Raw genomic sequence first — 21,526 nt, 5'->3', positions numbered from 1 at the left:
TCCTTCTGTGTTTAAATACATAAAAAAGAAACACGCATATTGTTGTTGTCTTATATCAATATTAGTAATTGACACCAAGACAATTAACCTATTCTGGATTTCTGATCCTGCTACCAGAGTGTTTGCAACTTGGCACCATCATTTCCAGCCCAGTTCTTCAACTTTCCAGTCAAATCGAATTTTGTTTCACTTTTCACTCTCCAGAAAGATGAATTTGGCAGAAATATTCCTGGAAACAGAGAAAAAAAAAAAAAACAAATTTAGCATTTGTAAAGTTATAGATACGCAATAAGAATCAATATTTAAGTAGGAACAGTTGTTGCTTTTCTATGTGAAGTAAAAAGATAATGGTTGAAATCTCTAACTTCTATAAAGAAAATGTTTTTCACATATTTGTTAGAAATATCATTATGCCGTGACAATATAATATAAGACAGATAATCTGTGTTTCCAGTACAAACTGCAGAAATATGTCAATCAATCAGAAACAACAATCAGAGACAGTAGGAGGGTTTTAGCGCTGTCAATCACTTTCATGCTCACCCTCACTTGTTATCTGCTAGGCTACAGCTGGTAATCTGCCTTTAATGCTAAGGCTAGTTAGCGTAGCCACCGATGACAGCGGATAAATGCTTTTCCTGGAATAGTAAGATGTTTCTCCGCCATCAGCACATTGAGCAGCGTTGATTGGCAGCAGACGCTCCTCCTGGTTCTGATGGGTTGTTTTTGGTCGGGAGCTGTGAACATCTTCAGGTGCCAGCAGCAGCTCAGGAAGGAGGTGGAGGAGCTTAATGTTTTCTGCCTCATACTGTCACAACATGGTGACAGTTTGAACAACTATGGAAAAACACTTTAATACTGGGAAACGCTTAATATTTTTACTAAGATACCTAGCAATTCATTTAATGATACAACCACATCTGTTTATAACAATAATAATAATAATAATAATAGTAATAATAAAAGTAAACAAATTTAGTTAGAAAACCCAGGTCAAAAATTTCTAAGGAGATTCCAGTAAACATCTTAATTTCCACTCGGGTTTTTGCACCTCCTCCTCTTCCTCTCTCTCTCCTGCTGAGGGATCAGTGGTCAGAGGTGAGGGGTGAAAGGTTTCTGTAAACCCCTTCTATATACTCACCCTAGATCCCCACATAACTCCACCCCCCTCCGGAGTCCCAAAGCAGATAGCTGACTAAAACAGAGTGATGGATGGAGGGTTAACACTACCACACACACACACAGAGCTCAAATCACACACCCTCCCTCTCCTTCATCACCCTCCACCCTTCACCTCCTCCTTCTACTCATCCTCTCTCCGTCCCCCAAGCCACCACCAACGCCGCTGCCACTCTACCCCCCTTGGAGTGGGAGCCAAAAGGGAGGAAGGCAAAAGACGGAAGAAGAGAAAGCGAAAACATCAGCTTGAGTGGAGAAAACGGAAAGATAGGTGAACTGTCAGAAAAGCGAGGAGTTAGAGGCTGGATGGAGTGGATGGGGTGAGAGATTGAGAGGGAGGGAGGGTAGAAGGAGAGGAGGAGGAGGAGAGGTTAGATAGAAAAGGGGTCACGTGACCACGTAGCAGCTGCAAGGCTGAGAGGGGGGGAGAGTGAAAGAGTCTCACACAGGAGCAGAAAGCCGACGAGCAGGAGGAGATCAGTGAGCGGCAGGCAGGGGTGAGTGTTTGCATGTCTGAATTACGTGCATGTGGACACTTTTAGCGTGAGCGCTCGTGAAAAACGGCTGGAACGTCAGAGGGAGCAGCCTCTGAGGAAAAAGATTGTTTTAAAAGGGAAACAGGACAGAGAGGAGATCATGTGCACTGGCTTTTGTTGAACAAGCTCAAGTATGCTGAGATAAACACGAAAGAGGAGGAGAGGAGACAAAGGAGGAAAAGAGTGAGAGTGTGGAGAGGAGAGGAGGGAGGGAGGAAGAGAAGGAGTCGATAGAAAGTGTCTTATCATCTCTCCCTTGACTGCTGGGCTCAGCAGAGACAGAGATGCACACACACACGCACCCCCACGCACACACACTCAGCTTATCAGGATCTGAGCTTTTTTACGCTCTTTGCCTCTTCCTCCTTTCTTTTTAACATGTCATTACCAGAGAAGAAACGCATAGATTACAGAGTGCGATCTTTCTGTTGGGCAGCATGAAAGAATGCATCAATACCAAAATATATCCTGATTATTTTGCTGAAATCTCAGGTTTCTTCTCCACTTCATGTCCACTTTATTCAAGACTCCATCCTCTTCCTCCATCTATTAGTTTTCTGTGAGTGATTTGCTCATGCGTGTCACACGGTGGAGTCCAGGATCCGTCCAGGCGTCTGTAAATATGAAAGTCTCTGCTACTTTGAGGCCCTGACACCTGCCTGTCCTCCACTGCTCACCAGCATTGTCAGTGGGATTGAGCAGAGCACTCAATAATCATGTTCAGTGTGCACATATGAATATTTCATGAGCGTGTTTGCTGCTTTTGGTCTTCGTTTGTTCTTCTTGTGGTTTTCTGCATGTGTGTGTGTGTGTGTGCTTTAAAGGTGTTTGTGTGTTTGTAATGAGGTCATGGTTGAAGCCGGCAGAGGGACGGGATGGGGGGGTCCGGAGGGGAGCTGGGGGGCGAGGGAGGGGTTGTGAGGGAGTAATTCCAGCTGTAATTAACATTAGTGGGTCAGTGTGGGGATAGATGAAGAAAACAAGGGAAGCTCCAACCATGCTGGTCTCTCGCTTCGCCCACTGTCCGGTGGATCGATGTGGGGTTGTGTGTGTGTGTGTGTGTGTGTCCGTGAAGGTTTGTGTGTTGTGTCAGGGTGTAAAAATGCAGTTGTACTTAATAAGACTTGTGTGTGGGTGTGTGTGTGTTTGGATGCTCCCGGGTCTTAAGATGTGTCGGCTGGCTCCCTTGAGGAAACGGACATGTGTGCGCTCATGTGTGTGATTTGCTATTAGGGTCAGCGCTCTATTTGACACAGCTCTACTCCCTCCACTCTATCTATGCTGAAGCTGCACTCTCTATCATGATCACAGACAGTAAAACACACACACACACACTCCTACACACTTGTCAGCCGCAGCTAAAGTCATTCAGTTTGACTAAGACACCAGCTTGGATCAGAAAAACAATCATTTTTCCAACAAAGAGAAATCTTGTTTCATCACATTTTTCAGTGATTTTCAACATTTTAAAGCTTCTTGTCTCTTTCTTTCCCTCAGGTATGAACCATGAGTCCAATAAATCGGCATCATTAGGAATGATCTCCACAGCAACTCGCACCACGGCCACAGTCAGTCCCCTCAGCCCACTAACCAATGGGAACGCAGCTGCCCAGTCTGCAAACTCCGGATTTGCTGCCGCCCTGCGTAAACTGGCCAAGCAGGCCGAAGATCCCCGAGGTGAGAGGTGGTCCGGTCCCCCAATAAGCCAGAACCGGCCCTAAACTGGATGGGGCCCTAAGCAGAATTTTATACAGGACTTGCCCATTTTTGGCTGATTAAAGTTTCCTTTAAAGAGCTGTAATATAAGAAGGAACAGCAATCAAAATACTTCTTTCTAGCCTGAGTCAGTATGTACAGTATTAGGAGTTGCAGAGACAAAATAATTATCATCCTATAAACAGTTGTTTCTATGTGCTTCCGTTTTATGTCAGCATTTCAAAATCTAGTAAGTTGCATGAAGAGACACTTTGATAAAATATATTCAGCCTTCTTGTTTTCTGCCAAAAGTCTTGATCTTTCTCCAACTCTCTCAGCCGGAATGATTTTCTAGAGCTGCACAGTGTATCCCAGAGTTTTCAGAACGTCCTAATGAAGGTGTTGAATTAGAGCTGACCTACTCTGACCTCTTCCTCTCTGTCTCCTCCTTCATTTGTTTCCATTCATCTCCTAATTATGACAATCTAATTACAGCCAATTATGGGAAGTCAGTGCTCAACTTCCTCTCCATCCTCTGACTCCCTCCGCCTCAGAACGTGTGTGTATGTGTGTGTGTGTGTGTGGTGCTACATGAACAGAGTAATGCCAGTGACTGTTACACTCTCTCTTTATCACATTTAACACCTCCCTTCGCAGCGTCACACCCCAGGCTTTTTCAACAAGCCTTTTCTTCCTTCATGTTAGACACACGTGTGTCGTCTACAAACACAAATTTATTTAGTTTCATTGTGCAATGATCTGATTTTGATCCCTTCCTCTCTGTCTCCCAGTCTCTGCCCTCAGCAGTGAATCGTCTCCAGTGTCGTCACCAGGCACCAGCCACCCCTCGCCGGTCGCCACCCCGAAGCGGGGCTCTTTAGGGCCCCTCCTGGGCCAGAGCAGGGGCCACAGTGTGCCGAGCAACCCACCCGTGGTCACCATCGCTCCCACCAAGACCAGCAACGGCCAGTGGAGGACTGACGGCCGACAGGTGAGCTTTTTGCTGAACGCCTGCTGGTGTTGTAGCCGAGTCTGAGATGAGACATCTGTTTTTATCTGCTGTACGTTTCATTTCTTCTCACTTTATCCTCCATTAAAAAAAAAACAGTCCGAGCGCTTGTCAACATCCAGCTGTCGAAAACAGCCGTCCCACCGTTCCCTTCTTCATTTTTCTCGTTGTGTTTCACTTTGTTTTTGTCTCACTGCTTCATTTTGATGCTTTCCTACCTCACTGTCACTTCAAACCACCTTCTCCTCTCACTAATCAGCCCTTGTCTTCTTCAGGAACACAAGAGCTTTGTAAAGAAACAGAGAAATGCTACAGAGCCCAGCACCTATTGTGCTCTGCTTCCTGCAGGGTGTGTGTATGTGTGTAGGCCTGTGGGGGCGTGCATGTGTGTGTGTGTGTACTTGACCCTTCCCCACAAAGACTCAGAGCATGAAGAGAGGTCTGTGTGTGTGAGTGTATTTAAGCTGGGGCAGGGAACCAGGCCCCCTCACACAATGCCGAGGTTAGCCCCCACAGTAGCCACTTCCCCCTAGATCAGAGCGTTCTTTTTTCCCCCCTCCACAAAGAGCACTCTGTGGCTCTGCCTGCCTGGGGCTCCCTTTCAGAATTTCGGAGAGTAAAGGAAGGAGGGAGGCAGCAAAACAGAGAGCTGAGAAAGACGTGGAGGGGAGGAAGAACGAGTTACTTTGCTGCGCGCATGCAAAACAATCTAACGAAACAGATTGTGTCTGTTGTGTTGCTGCATTTATGAAGCCCGCCGACCGTCTCTGAGATCAGAGGTCAAGGAACGCTCAGACTGCTGTCCCAAGCCAGCTCGTCTCCGTTTGTGCTGTAGCGAACTCGACCCTCTCAAGATGTGACATTTACCCATTTTGTTTTCCAGGGTCATGCGCAGAATGTCACCTCCAGTATTCCAGTTTGTAGGGAATAATTTCACTCAGTCCATGTAAACCTGCAGACCTCGGAAGTCTGGATAAGCCTCATGCACACAGACCTTGTTTTTCCTGATATAGCTAGACAGCTTAAATCATCTTATGATTAGTTCTAGTTATAATTAGTCATGTGAATCTGTTGCTTGAATCTACATGACCAGTGACATCGTCATGACCAGAAGCTCCTGAGAGCGAGACACTTTTTCTGGCTGGGAAATTAATGACTCATCAACAGGGACCCCACCAAGCTAATTATTCCACCTTTGAAGCTCAGATTGGTCACCTGGGCAGAAATGACCGTTTGCTTTGTTTCTGTCAACATCAGCTGTTTGTCTGCCTGCATATTTATTTATTTTTCTTGCTCACTGTTATTGTGAGATTTTTCTTATGGCTGAGTACTCTCACAGTCGACAAAGAGTGATCTGAGCACCCTTTGGTTGCTGGACGCCTGCTATGAAAGCAAGCGAAGCATAAGAGACGCGTCTGATCGGACGCTAGGAGGGTAATGCCCACAGTGTTGCCTGCTGTGCCATCAGACATTAACAAGTGTTGGAACAGAGACAGTAAAGACAGTTTCCTCCCTTCCTTAGAGCCAGATTACTGCAAAGATCTTTTCACACAAGGATTTTCAAAATCCGATAGTCTGAATAACCAGTAGAGCTTAAGTCGTTGAGTAATTACTTCAGATCATTTATCTTTTGCATTTCCAGTAGATTTGATTCTATTAGCCTCTCATGGTAATTTTCTTATGATGTTTAGCTGATGTCCATGTTATATCTGATTTGAAAATAAGTTGTTGCATGAAGAAATATAAAAATATAAAGTATGTGGTAGGAATTATTCAATGGGAATGTAAAAAAAATATCACTCAGTTGATTGATTATCATTTGAGCCTGACTGATTTAATTGTACAATAGTATAATTTTATAATTAGATTTTTTTCCAGTGCCTCCTCTTTAACTTGATCCAGTGGAGATTTCAGAAAGATGTTTTGCAAGAGATAGTTTGAATCTGCTTTCCATGAATGACATATCCAAAACTATTCAAAAATATTCAAAGCAGAGGTATTTCACTCCAAATCATGTGTTGTAGAAAACGCAGGTAGCAGACCAGGCGCTGTGCACAGAGGTCATTTGCTTGTGGTTTGGCCATGGTCAGCCCCAAACCTGTGTGGCAGGGTGCTGCCGTGGAAACAAGATATGACACGTTAGAGGACGTGTTTGTCTTACACTCATTAACGTGCTTAAAGTTCCCAGGCTAGTTTATTTTTTAACGCTCCCAAAACCTAATTGTCCGAGAAAACTTTTGTTGTTTTGATCAAATAAATTAAGATGATGAAACCTTAATTGAGACTTTCAAACTGGAAAGTACCTAAATCTGGAACACACAGTCATTTTGTTTTGTCAGTTACCTATTTGATTACTTTCAAACTATAGTATCTAACAAAAGTATTAATACCCCCTGAGCCTTTTCACACATTTTCTCACATTCCATCCACAAACTGTAATGTTCTTTATGTGATAGAACAACATATTTTCCCTTCACTTGGCCAATCTTCCTGGACAAACCACTTTGAGAGGGAAATAAAGCAGAATCATGCTGTGGGGAAACTTTACAGTATAGACAGGGTCGTTGGTCAGAGATGATGCCGGCCTGACCCGGAAAAAAATGTTTGGGGCTGTAGAGAACCAAAGACTAGAGCAAAGGGTCACATTTAGGCAGAACAGCCTGCCTAAACATACAGCGAGAACTACAAGGGCATAGTTTATATTAAAGTATGGAATGGCCTAGTCTAAGTCCAGGAACTCAATCAATCATTAACAAACAAAGAGCATAAATTACAAAATCCCAACACAGCTGATGAAGGGTGAGGCAGAAGCGATAAAGCGGATGGGCAAATATTAGGATCATTTTTCTGCTTTGATTTTGATTCATCCTGACTTATCAGACCCAGCTCTCGGCTCCGCTGAGCCCTCTGGCTGCAGCTCTGAGGTTTTTCCTCAGCATCTCCAACTCAGTTCTTGTCCCCCTTTTCTGCTCACTTTAGACACAAACACACACACAAACACGCCCCCACTCATCTCTTGGACACCCACAGTAATCCCCGCTCGCACACTCCTCTGTCTCCTTGTCAGGTTGAGTCGAGCGTTCAGGGACTAAGCAGGGAGCGGGTGGGAGCCGAGAGCGCCCCGCTGCAGCAGGACAAGAGGACGCCGCCCGTCCCCCCACCTCATTCGCTGGCTCAGTCCTTTGGCCGCACACACAGCAGTATCATGCAAGACCCCCGCTTGCAGAGCATAAGGTAAGCGTGGCTCATGCATGCGAGTGGACTGAAGGTATGTTAATTTTCCTACAGCACGCTTTAAAAGCTTATTCTGCAGTTTACCGGGGCAGATGCACGCCGTGGTTCCCTCGGGGGCTGTTCCAGAGGAATACCTGCGAGCTCTCCGGCCCTTCGCCACCTCGGATGACCTCAGACTGACCTCTCTGCCCCTCAGTCTTGACCCTGCTGCAGCGGCCCACGCAGCGGCAGCAGCTGCCTACTATCACCCTGCCTACCTGCACCACCCTCTGTCTTTGCAAAGGTAACTATACACTTTGACATTTGTGGAAGACGTGCAATGACGGCACATGGAGCGTAAAGTTAGCAATCACAGCAGTAAGAGAGCTTGTCCATTTTGCATCACATTTGCAGTTCAGCACAAGCCATGTAGGGAGACGGCAAACATGTGGAGGAGGGTGCTCTGGTGAAAGGAGAAAGAAAATGCAACTTTCTGGCAAAATACTATGAGTGGTGATAAAACTAATGCCACGCATCACTCCAAACACACCGCTATCACATGGTGGTGGCAGCATCATTTTGTAGATTATTTTCTACAACAGGGAAAAGGAAGCTGTCAGAAACAAATAATAGATTGAATAATAGCGAGTGAGTCTGTGAGATCCACACATCCAAATCAAGAAATCTTTAATTATCATACAGGTTTTTACATCATCGAGGCATGAATATAGTCTAATCAGTCAAACTGTAAACAAACATCCATGTACCCTTCTAATCAGTCTTTCAAGATGTCCTGAATGGTTAAAAATCTATTAAAATCTATTAGAAAAACAGGCAACAAAGCAGTGATTTAAGACTATTGTTTTAATTTTTTGAGGAAGTTGTAATGAAAAAATATTAAGTTTGACTAAATTTTGTAGATTTTTCCTAAAACTCAAACTCTAGCTGATGGGGTTATTGCTCTCAGTAACTGGTTTGTTCTTAATAACAAACACTAATACAATTCACATTTACAACTCGGATGGTTTGGTCAAAATAAGATTTTAACTGGTAATCTCTGCTTGCTGAAAACCAGTATTAAAACACAGAGGTTTCCAGAGCCTCCTGCAGCGATGCATTACACACAGATCTGGTTCTGTGGTGGAAATAACCACACAAGCTTGCTAATGCTTATAAAAGGATTCGCTTAGAAACATAGTTTTATCAGTGTGCACATAATGTTTAAAACTCTCAATGCAATGGAACAAAAGACATTCAGAAAATCAGCCGAAATTGTGAACACATCCTAATTTAATAACTGTTCTACGCTTCAGAAGAAAATCTAAATGTTAATCTGCGTTTTGCATAAGGAGGGATGTCAGCCATGTTGAAAGTCAATGTCTGAGATGCTAAACAGAGCATTAATGTTTGTGTGTGGGCATGTGTGTGTGTATCTTAGCAGGATGGAGGAGTCCCTTTGTCTTTCTGCACTGCGATCGCAGTTCTACTCTATGCCTGCAGGTGGCGCCTTCCCTCCCCTTCACCCCTCTGCCCTGCAGCTGCACCTACCTGGAGGCCGCTACCCAGGAGAAATTAACCACACAGCTTTCTCTGAGAGGTAACTTCTTTCTTTCTTTTTCTCTTTCTTTTTTCTCTCTCTCCTTCTTTGTTTCTCTTTCTCTCTCTCTCTTTTTCTCTCTACTTCTCCTTCTCTCCCTGTCTGCAGGGCTTTGTAATCTCTCTCTGCAGGGTAAGCACAGGTTGCTGAGTGTGTGATATTTTTAGCACACACCCCACGGTGCCTCCTATACACTCATCACACACACACTGCCCTTCAAACACACACTCTGTTCTCCTATATAAATGCATATGTACTCGCGTGCATGCATAAAATCCCATGCTTACACACGCAGAAGTATATTTTACTCCCTCTGTACCATTTTTACTTGTGAGCTTTGAGCTCCTTTTCCAGGATGACATTGTTTCCCTGCAGCATCATCCATGGGGGCGGGGGGATGTTTGTGTTTGAAATGGATGGTATTTATCGTCTGGCTGTGTAATAGCTCCTGCATTTCTCGCAGGTTTCTTTGCCTGCTATTGATTGTTGCTGAATGCGTTCTCTTGTGTGTTTGTGTGTGTTTTTTGTCATATTCCTGTGGATACCTATTAAGCGTTCATCTGCTCCTGCTCAGTCATGCTGTGCCTGGATTATTTTCCTTGTGGTAAATGGAAAGCGCGTGTTCACATCCGTGTGGGTTTCTGTGGATGCTTTGTCACAAATGTTGGTGTGGTTAATATCTGCCTCATGTTGGGTGTTGCATCTCTCACCTTCTACTCGTGTGTGTGTGTGTGCGTGCGTGCGTGTGTGCGCGTGTTTTGTCTGTGTGTCATTGTCAACCTCCCTCTCAGGCTACAGATGGAGAACGAGCTCCGCCAGCGTGAAAGAGAGCAGGAGCGAGAACGAGAGAAAGAGAGGGAGCGCGAGGCCGGACTGGAGCGGGAGCGGGAAGAGGAGCGGGAGAGAGAGCTGGACAGACAGAAGGAGAGACAGAGGGACAGACAGCACCAGATGGTCCGGACGGCCGAGAGTCAGTACCTGGCTGAGCTGCAGGCTCGAAGGGCAGCACTGCCGGAGGACAGGGCCCGACCCGGAGAGAGACTCACTCCTACCAGGCTGGGTACATACACACCAACACACACCCCGTAATGTGACTATACATGATTAATTGCTCAAACATGTCCGTTGTGCATAAGATTTTGCTCATTTTTTTCTCCACTTCAACAACAAACTTCATTAGAGAAAATCAAAACGTGTGCAGCCATTACCAGAGGGGATTATGAAAGCCAATACAGAAGAAAAACAAACTTTTGAGCGTGTTCACATCCCTTGTTGGACTGCTAATTGTCACTGAACTGATAATAAAGCAGTTCATTCTTTAAATATACAAATCAGTGACTCAAAAAGATGTTAAGTACTAGTGGTTTTTCTTGCCAAATATTTGGGGTTGCTCCCAGAAAAGCAGGTTTCAGATCATGAAACAAATTTTAGTATCATAGAAACCTTGACTAAATATAAAACCTCCAATTATTAAATAATCTTTTCGGGAAAAAATATATAAACTGAATTGGCCATATGCAAAAAAGTAATTGCTACAGTTGTTAAATAATATATTGACTATTCAATTTCACTGACCGCACTTTACTAACAAACCTGGAGAATCAAGAAATGCTTGAACTGGACTAATTATACAACAGGAAGTAGGTTAAAAGATTGGCAATAATGATCCATCATCCTCCAATCTAAAGAAATTCAAGAATAGATAAGAAACAACGTCATCCTCTCTGTCTAGAAATGGTTGCAGAGCCATTTCTAAGGCTTTGGGACTCCAGGGAACTTTAGCAAGAGCCTTTGTCCACGATGGTGAAAATATGGAACAATGGGGAATCTTCTCAGGAGTGTCCCACATGCCAAAATTACTCCATAACCACAGCAGCGACTCATCCAGGAGGTCACAAAAGAACCCTGAACAACATCTAAAGCACTGAAGCCCTTAACTGACTTTGTTGTGGTCTGTTCTTCCAATAAGGGTCAGTTGTGGTGACTGTGGCTCAGTGAGTAAAGTTGTCATCTTACAATTGGAAGGTTGACAATTCGATTCCAGCGTCTTTAACCCCAAGTTACCCATCAATCTGCATATCAGTGTATACAGTAAATGTGTGTGTTTCAGAGTGTGATTGAAAAAGCGCTTTGGGTAGTGAAATTGACTGGAAAAGTGCTATATAAGTTCAGTCCATTTACCATGACTAACCGTTTCTCCTGGAAGCTGCCAAACCCAAACTCACATGTTGGAGAGGCGTGGTTCATCGCAGCAGTGGGGTGATTTACTTCACTATATCCAATGCGTTGCACTTTCACTGCATCTCGTTGCAGTGAAAGTGCAACGAGATACACTTGTTGCGGAAGGAAGGTCTTTATCCAAACCTTTGAAGAGAGGCTTGGATAAATCTATCCAGCCAAACCTATTCCATGAAGTTCTTGAGAAAATCCACATAATGTTTGGAGGTCTGAAGGTGTTTACTGTGTATTTATTTATTTATTTATTTATTTATTTACATCTGAGAGCAGGGAAGTAGTTAAAACACTTACATTCTGAGATGTGGGTGAGTGAATTAATGCTTTTGGTAAAACGGTGCATACAATCTAAAGATTCATCTCTCCTTTAATTGTCCAGATAAAACCAAAGACCCAGACCAGCTGAATTTCCCAGGAACAAAAGCGGTCCCCCTGCAGCCTGGACTGTCGTCCTCCAGGGCGTCTGTCCCACTCCCGGTGCCCAGCCTGCTGCCAGCTCACCTGGGGAAGCATCGTGCTGTTGCCTCTGGGGGGATCCATGAAGCTCTGGCAGCCGCCATGATGACTCAGAGGGCGAGTGAAGAAGTGTGGTTGGCACGGCAACGAGCACAGGGACAGGAGAGGGAGGGCCCACTGGAGGTGGGCCTCAGGTCACCTGGGAAAGGCGTGGAGACGAGAAGAGACAGCCACAGGTGAAAATCTCACAGGAATTGGCAGAAAATGGATTTTTGCAGCACTCTGAATGTGCTGTTGTCACAACACTGAGTGTAGACAGACAGTCGGCGAACGACTAATAAAAAGGTCTCCATACAAAGCTTGCTTCTCTTAACTGAAGATCTTTTATTAATGGAGTTTTGTAACCAAAATACAGCAGAAGGGAAAAATACATTACTAGCTAATACATTCATTTTAATCATACACTCAAAACGTCTTTGTAACTGGAGTACAACAGAAAGAAAAATACATTACTAGCGAATACACATATCTTAATGCTACACTAAAATATTATGTACACTGCTCTACTCATGAATACTTACAAAGACAAAAGTTTTCCAAGGCATAAAGCGTATGAAGTACATTCAGTGTTCGTGAGCCGTTTACTTTCTCCTGTCTAAATTCTTGTTGACAAGGTTACCAGAGAAAAATACGTCAAAGATAATTCGCTGCTAAGAGCACTCACTCGGTCATCTTTCTGCAAACACAATATGACAAAGATTGTTTGTAACACAGATGTCATACTTCAAACCCATTTACTCATTAACCATGATTCAATTTAGTCACACAATTTGCTAACTAGGAACTCGACTACTGATGTAACTTATTTCCACTATAAGCTAATTTGCAGTATTTGACCAAATGGGATGACACTACATATCTTTTTTCTTCTTGATAACAAACAGAACCAGTTCAGTCTATCACAACCAAAGCAAAGACATACCCCTTGGCGCTCCACCGCCACTCATCTCCCCTAAAGGTCCCCACCATCCCACTGCTCCTCCAACAAACCTGTGGAACCCAGCCTCCCTCGTCGACACGCCCGCAGACTCCCGCAGAAAATTCAACCCCCCTACACCACCAACCCGACCACCGCCGGGTCTGACCCGGACCGACAGGCCTCCAATGAGCTGGGGAGAAGATGCAAGCAAGAGGACTTCTAAAAGCCCAGAGAGGTGTCCCCCTCTGAGGGGAGTGGGTTTACAAGAGTCATGGAGCAGGACTGAGCCGGACCGAGCCCTGCATAGCTCGTACCCGCGGCATCACATCAACAACCACCACAGACCGACCGCACCTCCGTCTGCCCCGACCGAACAGGGGCTTCAGTACCAGGCAGGCCCTCCGTCCCTGATCCGGGAGCGGCAGACGCAAGCGGTGGACAGCATGCTGATTTACGACGAGGTTCTGCAGCAGCACCGGCGGCTGCTCAGTAAGCTGGACCTGGAGGAGAAGAGGAGGAAGGAGGCCAGAGAAGGAGGTGAGAGAGGCAGGGACTCTGGGTTGTGTCTATACAATGGCTCTTATGCCTGCTAATGAATAACAACTTCTTCCCTGTTCTGCTTTCACCAGGTTATTACTATGACCTGGATGAGTCATATGATGAGAGTGATGAAGAGGAGGTAAAGGCTCATCTGAGGAGGGTGACAGAACAGCCGCCTCTCAAACTGGACACATCCTCCGAAGTGCGTAAACATTGTACATCTAGATTTTATGTTCCCATTTTTACAGTTCTTTTAAAATCTACAACCCTTCATCTTTTTCACATTTGTCACGTCACAACAACAAGCTTTAGTGTATTTTACTTTTATTCTTTTACAATAAATGATGTGATGGAATACAACATAAGTGCAAAAACAATGATTGGATAATTCATACCATTTCACAAATAAACATATAAAAGTGGGACTTGGAGTTTTAGCCACATTTATCTTTCCATCAACTCTGTTCATCTTCTGTATCCCTGCTGAAGAAAAGCAGCCCACAGCATGATGCTTCCACCACCATGATTTATGATCTTTTTATGAAGATGTGCAATTTTTTTTTTCTCCACACACAGCATTCTGCATGTAGGTCAAGAAGTAAAATCTTGGTCTTATCTCAGAAAAGGTCCTGTACAACTTAATGCTGTTTGTTATCTAATGTTTTCTTATAAACCTCTGTGGCCTTCAGATTAAATTACAGACGGATTTCATTTACTATTCAATTTGTCACGCAGAATTTATACATTTTTTTAAACCCTATGTTTCTGATTTTTATTTGTTAGCTACTTTGAAATGATGTAGCTTGTGATGGTCTTAAATCCATGTTGTACACTAAGCTTAGAGGTTGTTATGTCACAAAATGGGAAACAGTTCAAGACATGCGAATGCTTTTCTAAGGAGCAGCGCAAATATTCACCTGTTCATATTTCTCTCTTCAAAGAAAGTGGACTTTTTGCGTTTGTGCGGCCTCACCACGCTGACCCATCGGGATGAACTGCTGTCTGAGAAGAGGAGGAAGAGGAGGAGGAGGATGAGAGAGCGTAGTCTCTCCCCACCAGCAGTGCAGAGCAAAAGAAAGATTTGTTCACTTTCAACTCCCACAGCTTCCCTAACCACCCAGTACTCTGCTGAGCAGATGGACAGCACTCCTGAGCTGGAGGAGAAAAAAGACTTCCTCCTTATGTTCAACCTCAGCCATGTCAGCCCTCAGCAGAGGAGAGGTAATAACCTGTTTAGTAGCTGCACACGTCCTACGTGATACTCTGCCGTTGTTCTGATGAGTCCTCTCTGAAAAACAAAAGAAGACACATTTACTTTTTCTCGGTTTTTGTGTTTGCTCTCAAGATGTAGGCGGGGTGAGAAGAAAATAAAGTTGGGAGGAATCAGAACATGAGCTTGTAGCGAGATTTTCCACTTCTGCCAACAAAAGTCAGCTTTAATCCACATCTTGATAACATATGGTGTCCAATAAACAGGTCATACTGGGGCCTGGGGAAAAACATGAGCACGATGCCCTCCACTTCTCTCCCTTTGTCATTATTTTTCTTACTTGAGTAAGACCTACTTGAAACAAATTGTTCTGCAAAATGATATACAAAGGAACCTTTCCTATATTTACTACTAGCTTGTATCAAGAATAACAAGACGTTGTGTTTATTGATTTTTCTCTGGGAGTGTGGTGATTGATGCTGATGGTTTGACTTTCCTATTTAAAGATAACTGTCCTTAAAGCTACTTTATTTACTGCCTGTTTTGATTTTAAATCAGCTTACCGAGGAATACAGCTGCTTTACATGAAATGTTAGCTGTAAGCCCATGTAGGAATCTTATGTAGAGAAACATAAAAGCAGACAGTCACAGAGCCAGATGTAGGTGGCTTATTTAGCCAATCAAATTCTGAATATCAAAGCATAGCTCAAAGATGATAAGGTAATTGCATTTAAAAGATGTTTTGATAGTGGAAACATATATAAACTGAACAGTTATCCTGGAAACTATAATTTGGTCACAGCTGGCAACTTTTTTTTTTAAATGATAAGCCTGAGTTAAATTGAACTTTTAATGGGCTCTCTGCTGCACTGACTCAGATAATCCATTCAGTGACATTTTTCCATCACTTTGGGCCAGTCTGTCCTTTAAGTCCCTCGTATTTTTTGAACGAATGAATGATGGGTGTTCTCATTCTGTCTTTTTCTCTGTAGATAAGGAGAAGACAGAGGAGCTGCTGAGGGCTATTCAGAGGAAGACTGTGACATTAGACACACTCAGATATAATCCTGTGCTGCTGTGTAGAAGTCCTGCTTCTCTTTTCACTGGTGAGTCACAGACAGACACACCAAAAGTCTGGTCGAAACAGAATTTTAAGCTTGGAAAACATTCAACAAACCCTTCTTGTTGTTTCTAGGGGACTCCTCCGCAGCTCCTCAGTCAAATGGACACCAGTACCCAGAGTCTCCCAGTCCCTCTCCTCCCTACTCACACAAACACAGGCAGAATGACACGCCCAAAGCCTCCATGGACTCCCAGGTTCCCCGCATCCCTCCACCATTAGCCCCCCATCATGATAAATCTGAAACAGCAGAGGCTCAGTCAAACAGGAAGCTCCAGGTCCTTCAGAACGGCGCCGCCCTTCAGAGAAAGGAGTCCGGTCCTCTAGCGAACGGCCGGAGCCGGCCCTGGGAGAGGTTCACACCTGAGGCTTTCGCTCAGCGCTTCCACCAGGCGGTGCTGCAGTCCACACACAGCACACTGCAGGGCAAAGGTGAGCCTTATGCTCTCATTCATGCTTAATTTTAAACTTGCAGTGTTCTGCCATCTACTGGTTGCTATGTGAATAACCTAATATTCAAAATTAAATTGTGGCTCATCTGTTGTAAACATGATTCAAGCCCTTGATGTCTGCCCAGATATTTCTCCCCCCAAGCCAACAGACAAGCAGGCTCACCAGCTGCTGAAAACACACGTCAACAGAATTGCACTGTAACGTTTTTAGACTCACCACACCTCAATATCAAGAAAAGTAGAGAAAAAAAAGAAAAAGAAAGTATTTCTGAAAGTATTTTTTTCTTACTTAGAAAATTTGTGTTGCTTTGAAACACCAATTTCAAGGCTCTCATAAACTCAGAGTTGTCAATGGCTCTTAATTTACGTTGGCCATTGACTTTAAGTTAGCGCCCCCAGGTGTTTAAGCAACTCTGCTATCAACTCAAAAGAAGATAAAACCTTGTAAACATTGTGCTATTCAGCTTTTTCCATGTTTCCACTGGGACTTTGACAATTTAACACTGGTATAATTATTTGTGTGTGCGTACAAACTTAGTTTATTTCATTTCCTTTCATAAAAGATATTTTGGAAAATAAAAATCAGGACTCAGCACTAATTAACCTTCCAGATTGAATCTGCACACAATCTGTATCATTTGAATTTGCTTCTTAAAACTTATTTATGTTCTTTGGAATTTAATTGAGTCCTGACATTGTAGCATCTTGTGATGGTTCTTTTCGTCATTTTATTCTATTCTGATTTTACATTTTTCATATGTTCTTGAACAGCACTTTGGTGGAGTTCTAACCTGTTTTCAAAAGTGCCTTATAAATAAACTTGACATTGACTGATGACCAGGATCAATAGTAATACAGTACCAGCACCAGTTTGAATGAAGGTGTGTCTAAGAAGTCTGAAAAATAGTGATCAAAAGAGATTCATAGATTCTAGTGCTTTCAAAAATTATGGACTTCTAAAAATATGTAGTGAAGGACTCCGAAAGAGAGCAAGAGTTAAAATATCACATTATTTTGAAATTTTTAGATCATTGAGACAAACTGCCGATTTTTGTAGTTGTTTATTAATGGTCAAATGTAAAATTATGGTTTTCTTCAATAATTCTTAAAAACGACTTCCACGTTCGGCCACTTTCACACTATAATCTTTACCCAGTCTATCTCCTCCCTAATGTGTTTTTATGATTTTGGTCTGGAAAATGTATGTTATCGTGCCTGAGATGTGTGCAGTTAATATTTCAGACGGTCTGCAATGAAACGTTTCAAATAAATAAATAAAGTCATTCTGAAGCCGATGATTGACGCTCGCTGTTCACTCCTCAGGCGTCTCAAGCTGTGCCGCAGAAGTCGGTGGAAAACCCGAACGCTCGCTGCCTCCAAATAACCCTCATCTGAAAACGTTACACATCAACCACAGCGCTCAGCATGCACACGTCAACGGCCACCATTTCCACTTGCCAGCAGCAAGCCAAGATGCTCCGACTCTGCGGGAGCACCTGTCCAATGAGGAAGAGGAAGAGTCAGATGATGAGGAGGAGGAGGAGGAAGCGCCAAGGAAGTGGCAGGGCATTGAAGCTGTTTTTGAGGCCTACCAGGAGTATGTGGACGGTGGGTACAAATAATATGTAGTTATTAGTCTAGCCATAAACTGTTTTCATCATATGGATGTGTTTTAGATTTGAAGGAATATTTTTTGAGATTATACAAGAACACGTTTAAAAGTAATATTTTAAAAGAAAGCTCTTAAGGGAAAAACTATTAAGTACCAAATTATTGTTTATTTTTACATTTGGGTACTTTTAACTCTGATCACCAGATGGATATTGTAAAATCAAATTTACAATTATTGTCTTATTAAGATGTTTGCAAAGTAAAATTAGCTTTTCATTATGTTCTGATCCCAACTAGGTCCAGCTTGCCTCTTATGAAATATAACAAACTATATCCTTTATCACAACAAAATATTTGAGTAACTTCACCAAATTGTCTTTTGATTATAGAAAAATTACATCAAATTTTAAACCATTTGGTGTCCTAAATAGTCAGCAAAACTGCACAGGTAGAAAATGGTGCCCAGCGTCCTCTCTATTGTCAAAAATGTTTGATATTTCTTTGTTGTTTCATTCCATGGCTCTTCAGGACTTTTGAAGTTATGTAAGAAGATTGTGAGCTGTTAATATCTTAATTTCAGCAGACAACTCCATGGATGTATTACTTTTGGATAACTCCAGATTTGCTGATTCTCAGTGGCTTTGGTTACTGGCTAGTATAAGAAGAGCAAAAACTAGACTGGACTTTTCCTGTCATAAAAGAACAGAGAGAACTCAGAAATCAGTTTGACTACGAAATAGTGAATTTCTGTATTTACAGCGACTGCTCTCACCTCACATTCTGCATCATGTCACCTCTTCCCTTAATGTATTTAGCAAACAATATCCTTTAGCAAATACGGCAAATACATTAAGGGAATGGAGGTAATGGAGGAAGACATAAGCAAGATTTACTTCTCCACACGTTTCACACAGGAGGATGACGTTGGTGCACCTCCTCCTACATCCATTTCCTGTGTAAATGATAATTATTTTTTCTATAAAATACCTACTCATTTCAAATGTGACGACAAGCAAATGGTTAATAAAATAGTGCTGATAAATCGCTAAAGCATCTCTGATACGGTATAAGTCTGTTTGGCCTTTTGGCCAAAAAAAGGCCAAAGTATCTGTTCGCTTCAACTAATCTGGATTCATGCTAAATGAAGATTCTAAGAGAGTTATCTGCCACCGATTAAAATGTTACTGCTGATCGCCTTCTAACACTACTTCACAAAAAATAGAGCCTTTAAAACAGAGGTTCTACAGCCAACGCTTTTTTTTTCTCTGTGCAGAGTGGAGCATAGAGCGGCAGGTTCTCCACAGTCAGTGTAAAAGACTTGAAGCCCAGAATTACAATCTGACCAGAACTGCTGAGCAGCTTTCTCTCACTATGGGGGTAAGAACGTGCAGCTCACCATGCATTCATGCACATTTGTGTGTTATGAGTGTAAGGTATCATGAGTCTGTTCAGAGAGTTGCTTCTCTGTAATGATATTCGTGTTTGTCCTTCGTTTACTAGGAGCTGGTGAGTCAGAGGCAGAAAGTGAGGGAGGAGCGGGACAGGCTACAGGCGCAGCTCGAGCACTTCAGGAGATGTTTGACACTGCCGAATGTCCACTGGGGCAGGAGCCAAAGCAACGGGCAAGCACAGAGGTGACCTTCGAAAGAGGCCGCATCACACTGAAGGACTGCCAGGCTGCTTGCCTCACTAGACATCTTCTTGTTTCCTCTCTGACCTGTCAGTTGTTACCTGACCCCTCCCTGGGTTTCCTTTTTTTTGCCATGTTGCAAAGCCAGTGGAACCCAGAGAGTCTGATCATGGATAGTGAAAACTCTTGGCCCACAGTGCCACCCATAATTGAGCTCGTATCTTCATTATATTGGTTAACACACACTAGGAGTCTCTCTGGGTAGCATCAAGAAGAGTCGAGTTCTTCAGTGAGGTTTAGGTCAAGGACTCAAAGCTCACCTCAGGCCTTAAAATTGACAGGATGCACTTGAAATGGAATTAGAGTAAATACTTGACAGTCTTCTGTGTTGTTAAATGTAATGTATTCTGAATTCAGAGCAGTTTGCATGCTCACAAAATGACCTACAGGACAAATGAAGCTTCTAAAGTATATTTAATAGCAAAAGGGTTTCAGTTGAGGGTGTTTTTTTTATTTTTTATTTGTAATGGTTCTTGTGATAGACAAAGAGTTTTGTAAGTTTTACTGCTTTAACTTGTGAGAAAGCCATATGCTTTGGGGCAACTGCTGCTGGTCAGAATAAAAGTGTTTAGTAAATTATGGACAGTAGAACAGTTGTGTTTTGACGAAAAGAAATGCTATGTGATGTCAAAACGTTTGGGATTCAAGAGAAGCACTGCTGTCAGAACGTGATAAATGTTGGTCTCTGATATTGTCCTTGGGATTTTATCTGAGGATCAATGTCCACAGTAACTATCGCATGTCCATAAAAGTAGTTTTCTGATGGGCCTTTTGAGTTTTTATGTGGCATTGAAGTTCTTTTGGACAGATCCCGGTTTACTTACGTTGAGAGAGTATTTTCAACACAATGTCTCTTGAGACTTGATGGCCTATGTGTGACATGAACATCAAAGTCATCCTTTTTTTTTTATGACAAAGTAATGCCTCTGTTCTCTTTTTATAAGATTTATTTTTGCTCAAGCCACATAAATTAACGTCACAAAGAGAAATTATTATTTTTTTTCATGTACTAGAATCTCTTTGAGCACAAGCCACAGTAGCATTTCCTCCCAGTTCACCTGACAGCTTGGCTCAGTCACCTCTTCAAACCTGCTGAGAAATCTTGAATAGTTGCTTCAATCAGTTTTTATGTGATGTATTATTTGGGCTGTATAATTGCAATGAACTATTTATTACCACATATTGGTGTACATTCCGATGGAAATTTACATTAAAATATTTGAAGAATGTTTTGACTGATTATTGTGTTTCTCTGTGAGGTTTCAGTTCCTATTATTGCTTATTGTTGTTCCTGCAGTAGACAGCAGCAGGGCCAGTTTGGAGAGTCAGAGAAATAACACAAATTCAAGCTAAGTTAGAATAGATACATACAAATGTAGAAAACATATTTCCATAGTACCTGTATTGTGAAAAACTTTACTGTTTTTTGTCACTCATTTAAAAAATGAAACTCTTATATGGATTCATTATACATGAGTGAACTGCTCCAAGCTTTTTTCTTGATTATTATGATTATGGCTTGTAGATAATAAAAACACAAAATTCAGTGTCTCAGAAAATTTGATTTGAAAAAAGAAAAAAAAGCATATTAAAGACTCATGGTGTTACACGCTACAGTGATAGTTAGCTCAAAACTATTACTACAAAGATTTCCTGAGCTTCTCAAAGGTCTCCCAGTCTGAGTCGGTAGCGACACAATCATGGAGAAGACTGCTGACTTGACAGATGTGCAGAAGACAGCCATTGATGCTCCAAATCCCCTCAAAAATTAGGATAAGCCACAAAAAGCAATTGCTGAAGATGCCGGTTGCTCATGGACTCCTGTATCCAAGTCATAGAAAGTTGAGTGGAAGGAAAACAATAAATTGGGCAGCGTGTGTGGGCAGCTGCGTATATAAAATCATTATATAAGATAAAACACAGTTTTGGATGGGAAACTTGAAACAGGACTTATTTTGACTTTCTTTTAGAAAGCTGTCTTCCTGCCACTCTTCCATAAAGGTT

General features: G+C 42.6%; 1 protein-coding gene across 6 annotated transcripts in view; it reads left to right on the top strand.

Annotated features, from left to right (window-relative positions):
• LOC116729203 (genetic suppressor element 1-like) overlaps window positions 1-20,751 on the top strand; it is a 45,079-nt gene extending 24,328 nt beyond the window's left edge. For 3 of the 6 annotated variants that reach the window (XM_032577583.1, XM_032577618.1, XM_032577601.1), the window contains exons 2-16: window positions 3,213-3,392; window positions 4,202-4,401; window positions 7,487-7,653; window positions 7,733-7,936; window positions 9,071-9,229; window positions 10,021-10,289; window positions 11,844-12,156; window positions 12,865-13,436; window positions 13,529-13,641; window positions 14,381-14,660; window positions 15,642-15,755; window positions 15,845-16,201; window positions 17,545-17,829; window positions 19,106-19,209; window positions 19,333-20,751. In XM_032577583.1, the coding sequence (XP_032433474.1) occupies window positions 3,213-3,392; window positions 4,202-4,401; window positions 7,487-7,653; window positions 7,733-7,936; window positions 9,071-9,229; window positions 10,021-10,289; window positions 11,844-12,156; window positions 12,865-13,436; window positions 13,529-13,641; window positions 14,381-14,660; window positions 15,642-15,755; window positions 15,845-16,201; window positions 17,545-17,829; window positions 19,106-19,209; window positions 19,333-19,470 (3,455 nt within the window). In that variant the 3' untranslated portion in view covers window positions 19,471-20,751. Of the gene's footprint in view, window positions 1-1,302; window positions 1,451-1,552; window positions 1,677-3,212; window positions 3,393-4,201; window positions 4,402-7,486; window positions 7,654-7,732; window positions 7,937-9,070; window positions 9,230-10,020; window positions 10,290-11,843; window positions 12,157-12,864; window positions 13,437-13,528; window positions 13,642-14,380; window positions 14,661-15,641; window positions 15,756-15,844; window positions 16,202-17,544; window positions 17,830-19,105; window positions 19,210-19,332 lie in introns of those variants that run through there. The other 3 variants (XM_032577625.1, XM_032577608.1, XM_032577592.1) reach the window with 3 other exon arrangements.
• Window positions 20,752-21,526: the final 775 nt, after the last annotated feature.

Source organism: Xiphophorus hellerii, chromosome 2 (genome assembly GCF_003331165.1).
Source record: "Xiphophorus hellerii strain 12219 chromosome 2, Xiphophorus_hellerii-4.1, whole genome shotgun sequence".
In the NCBI taxonomy this organism is placed as follows: Eukaryota; Metazoa; Chordata; class Actinopteri; order Cyprinodontiformes; family Poeciliidae; genus Xiphophorus; species Xiphophorus hellerii.
This window is presented reverse-complemented; position numbering and strand designations above follow the sequence as displayed.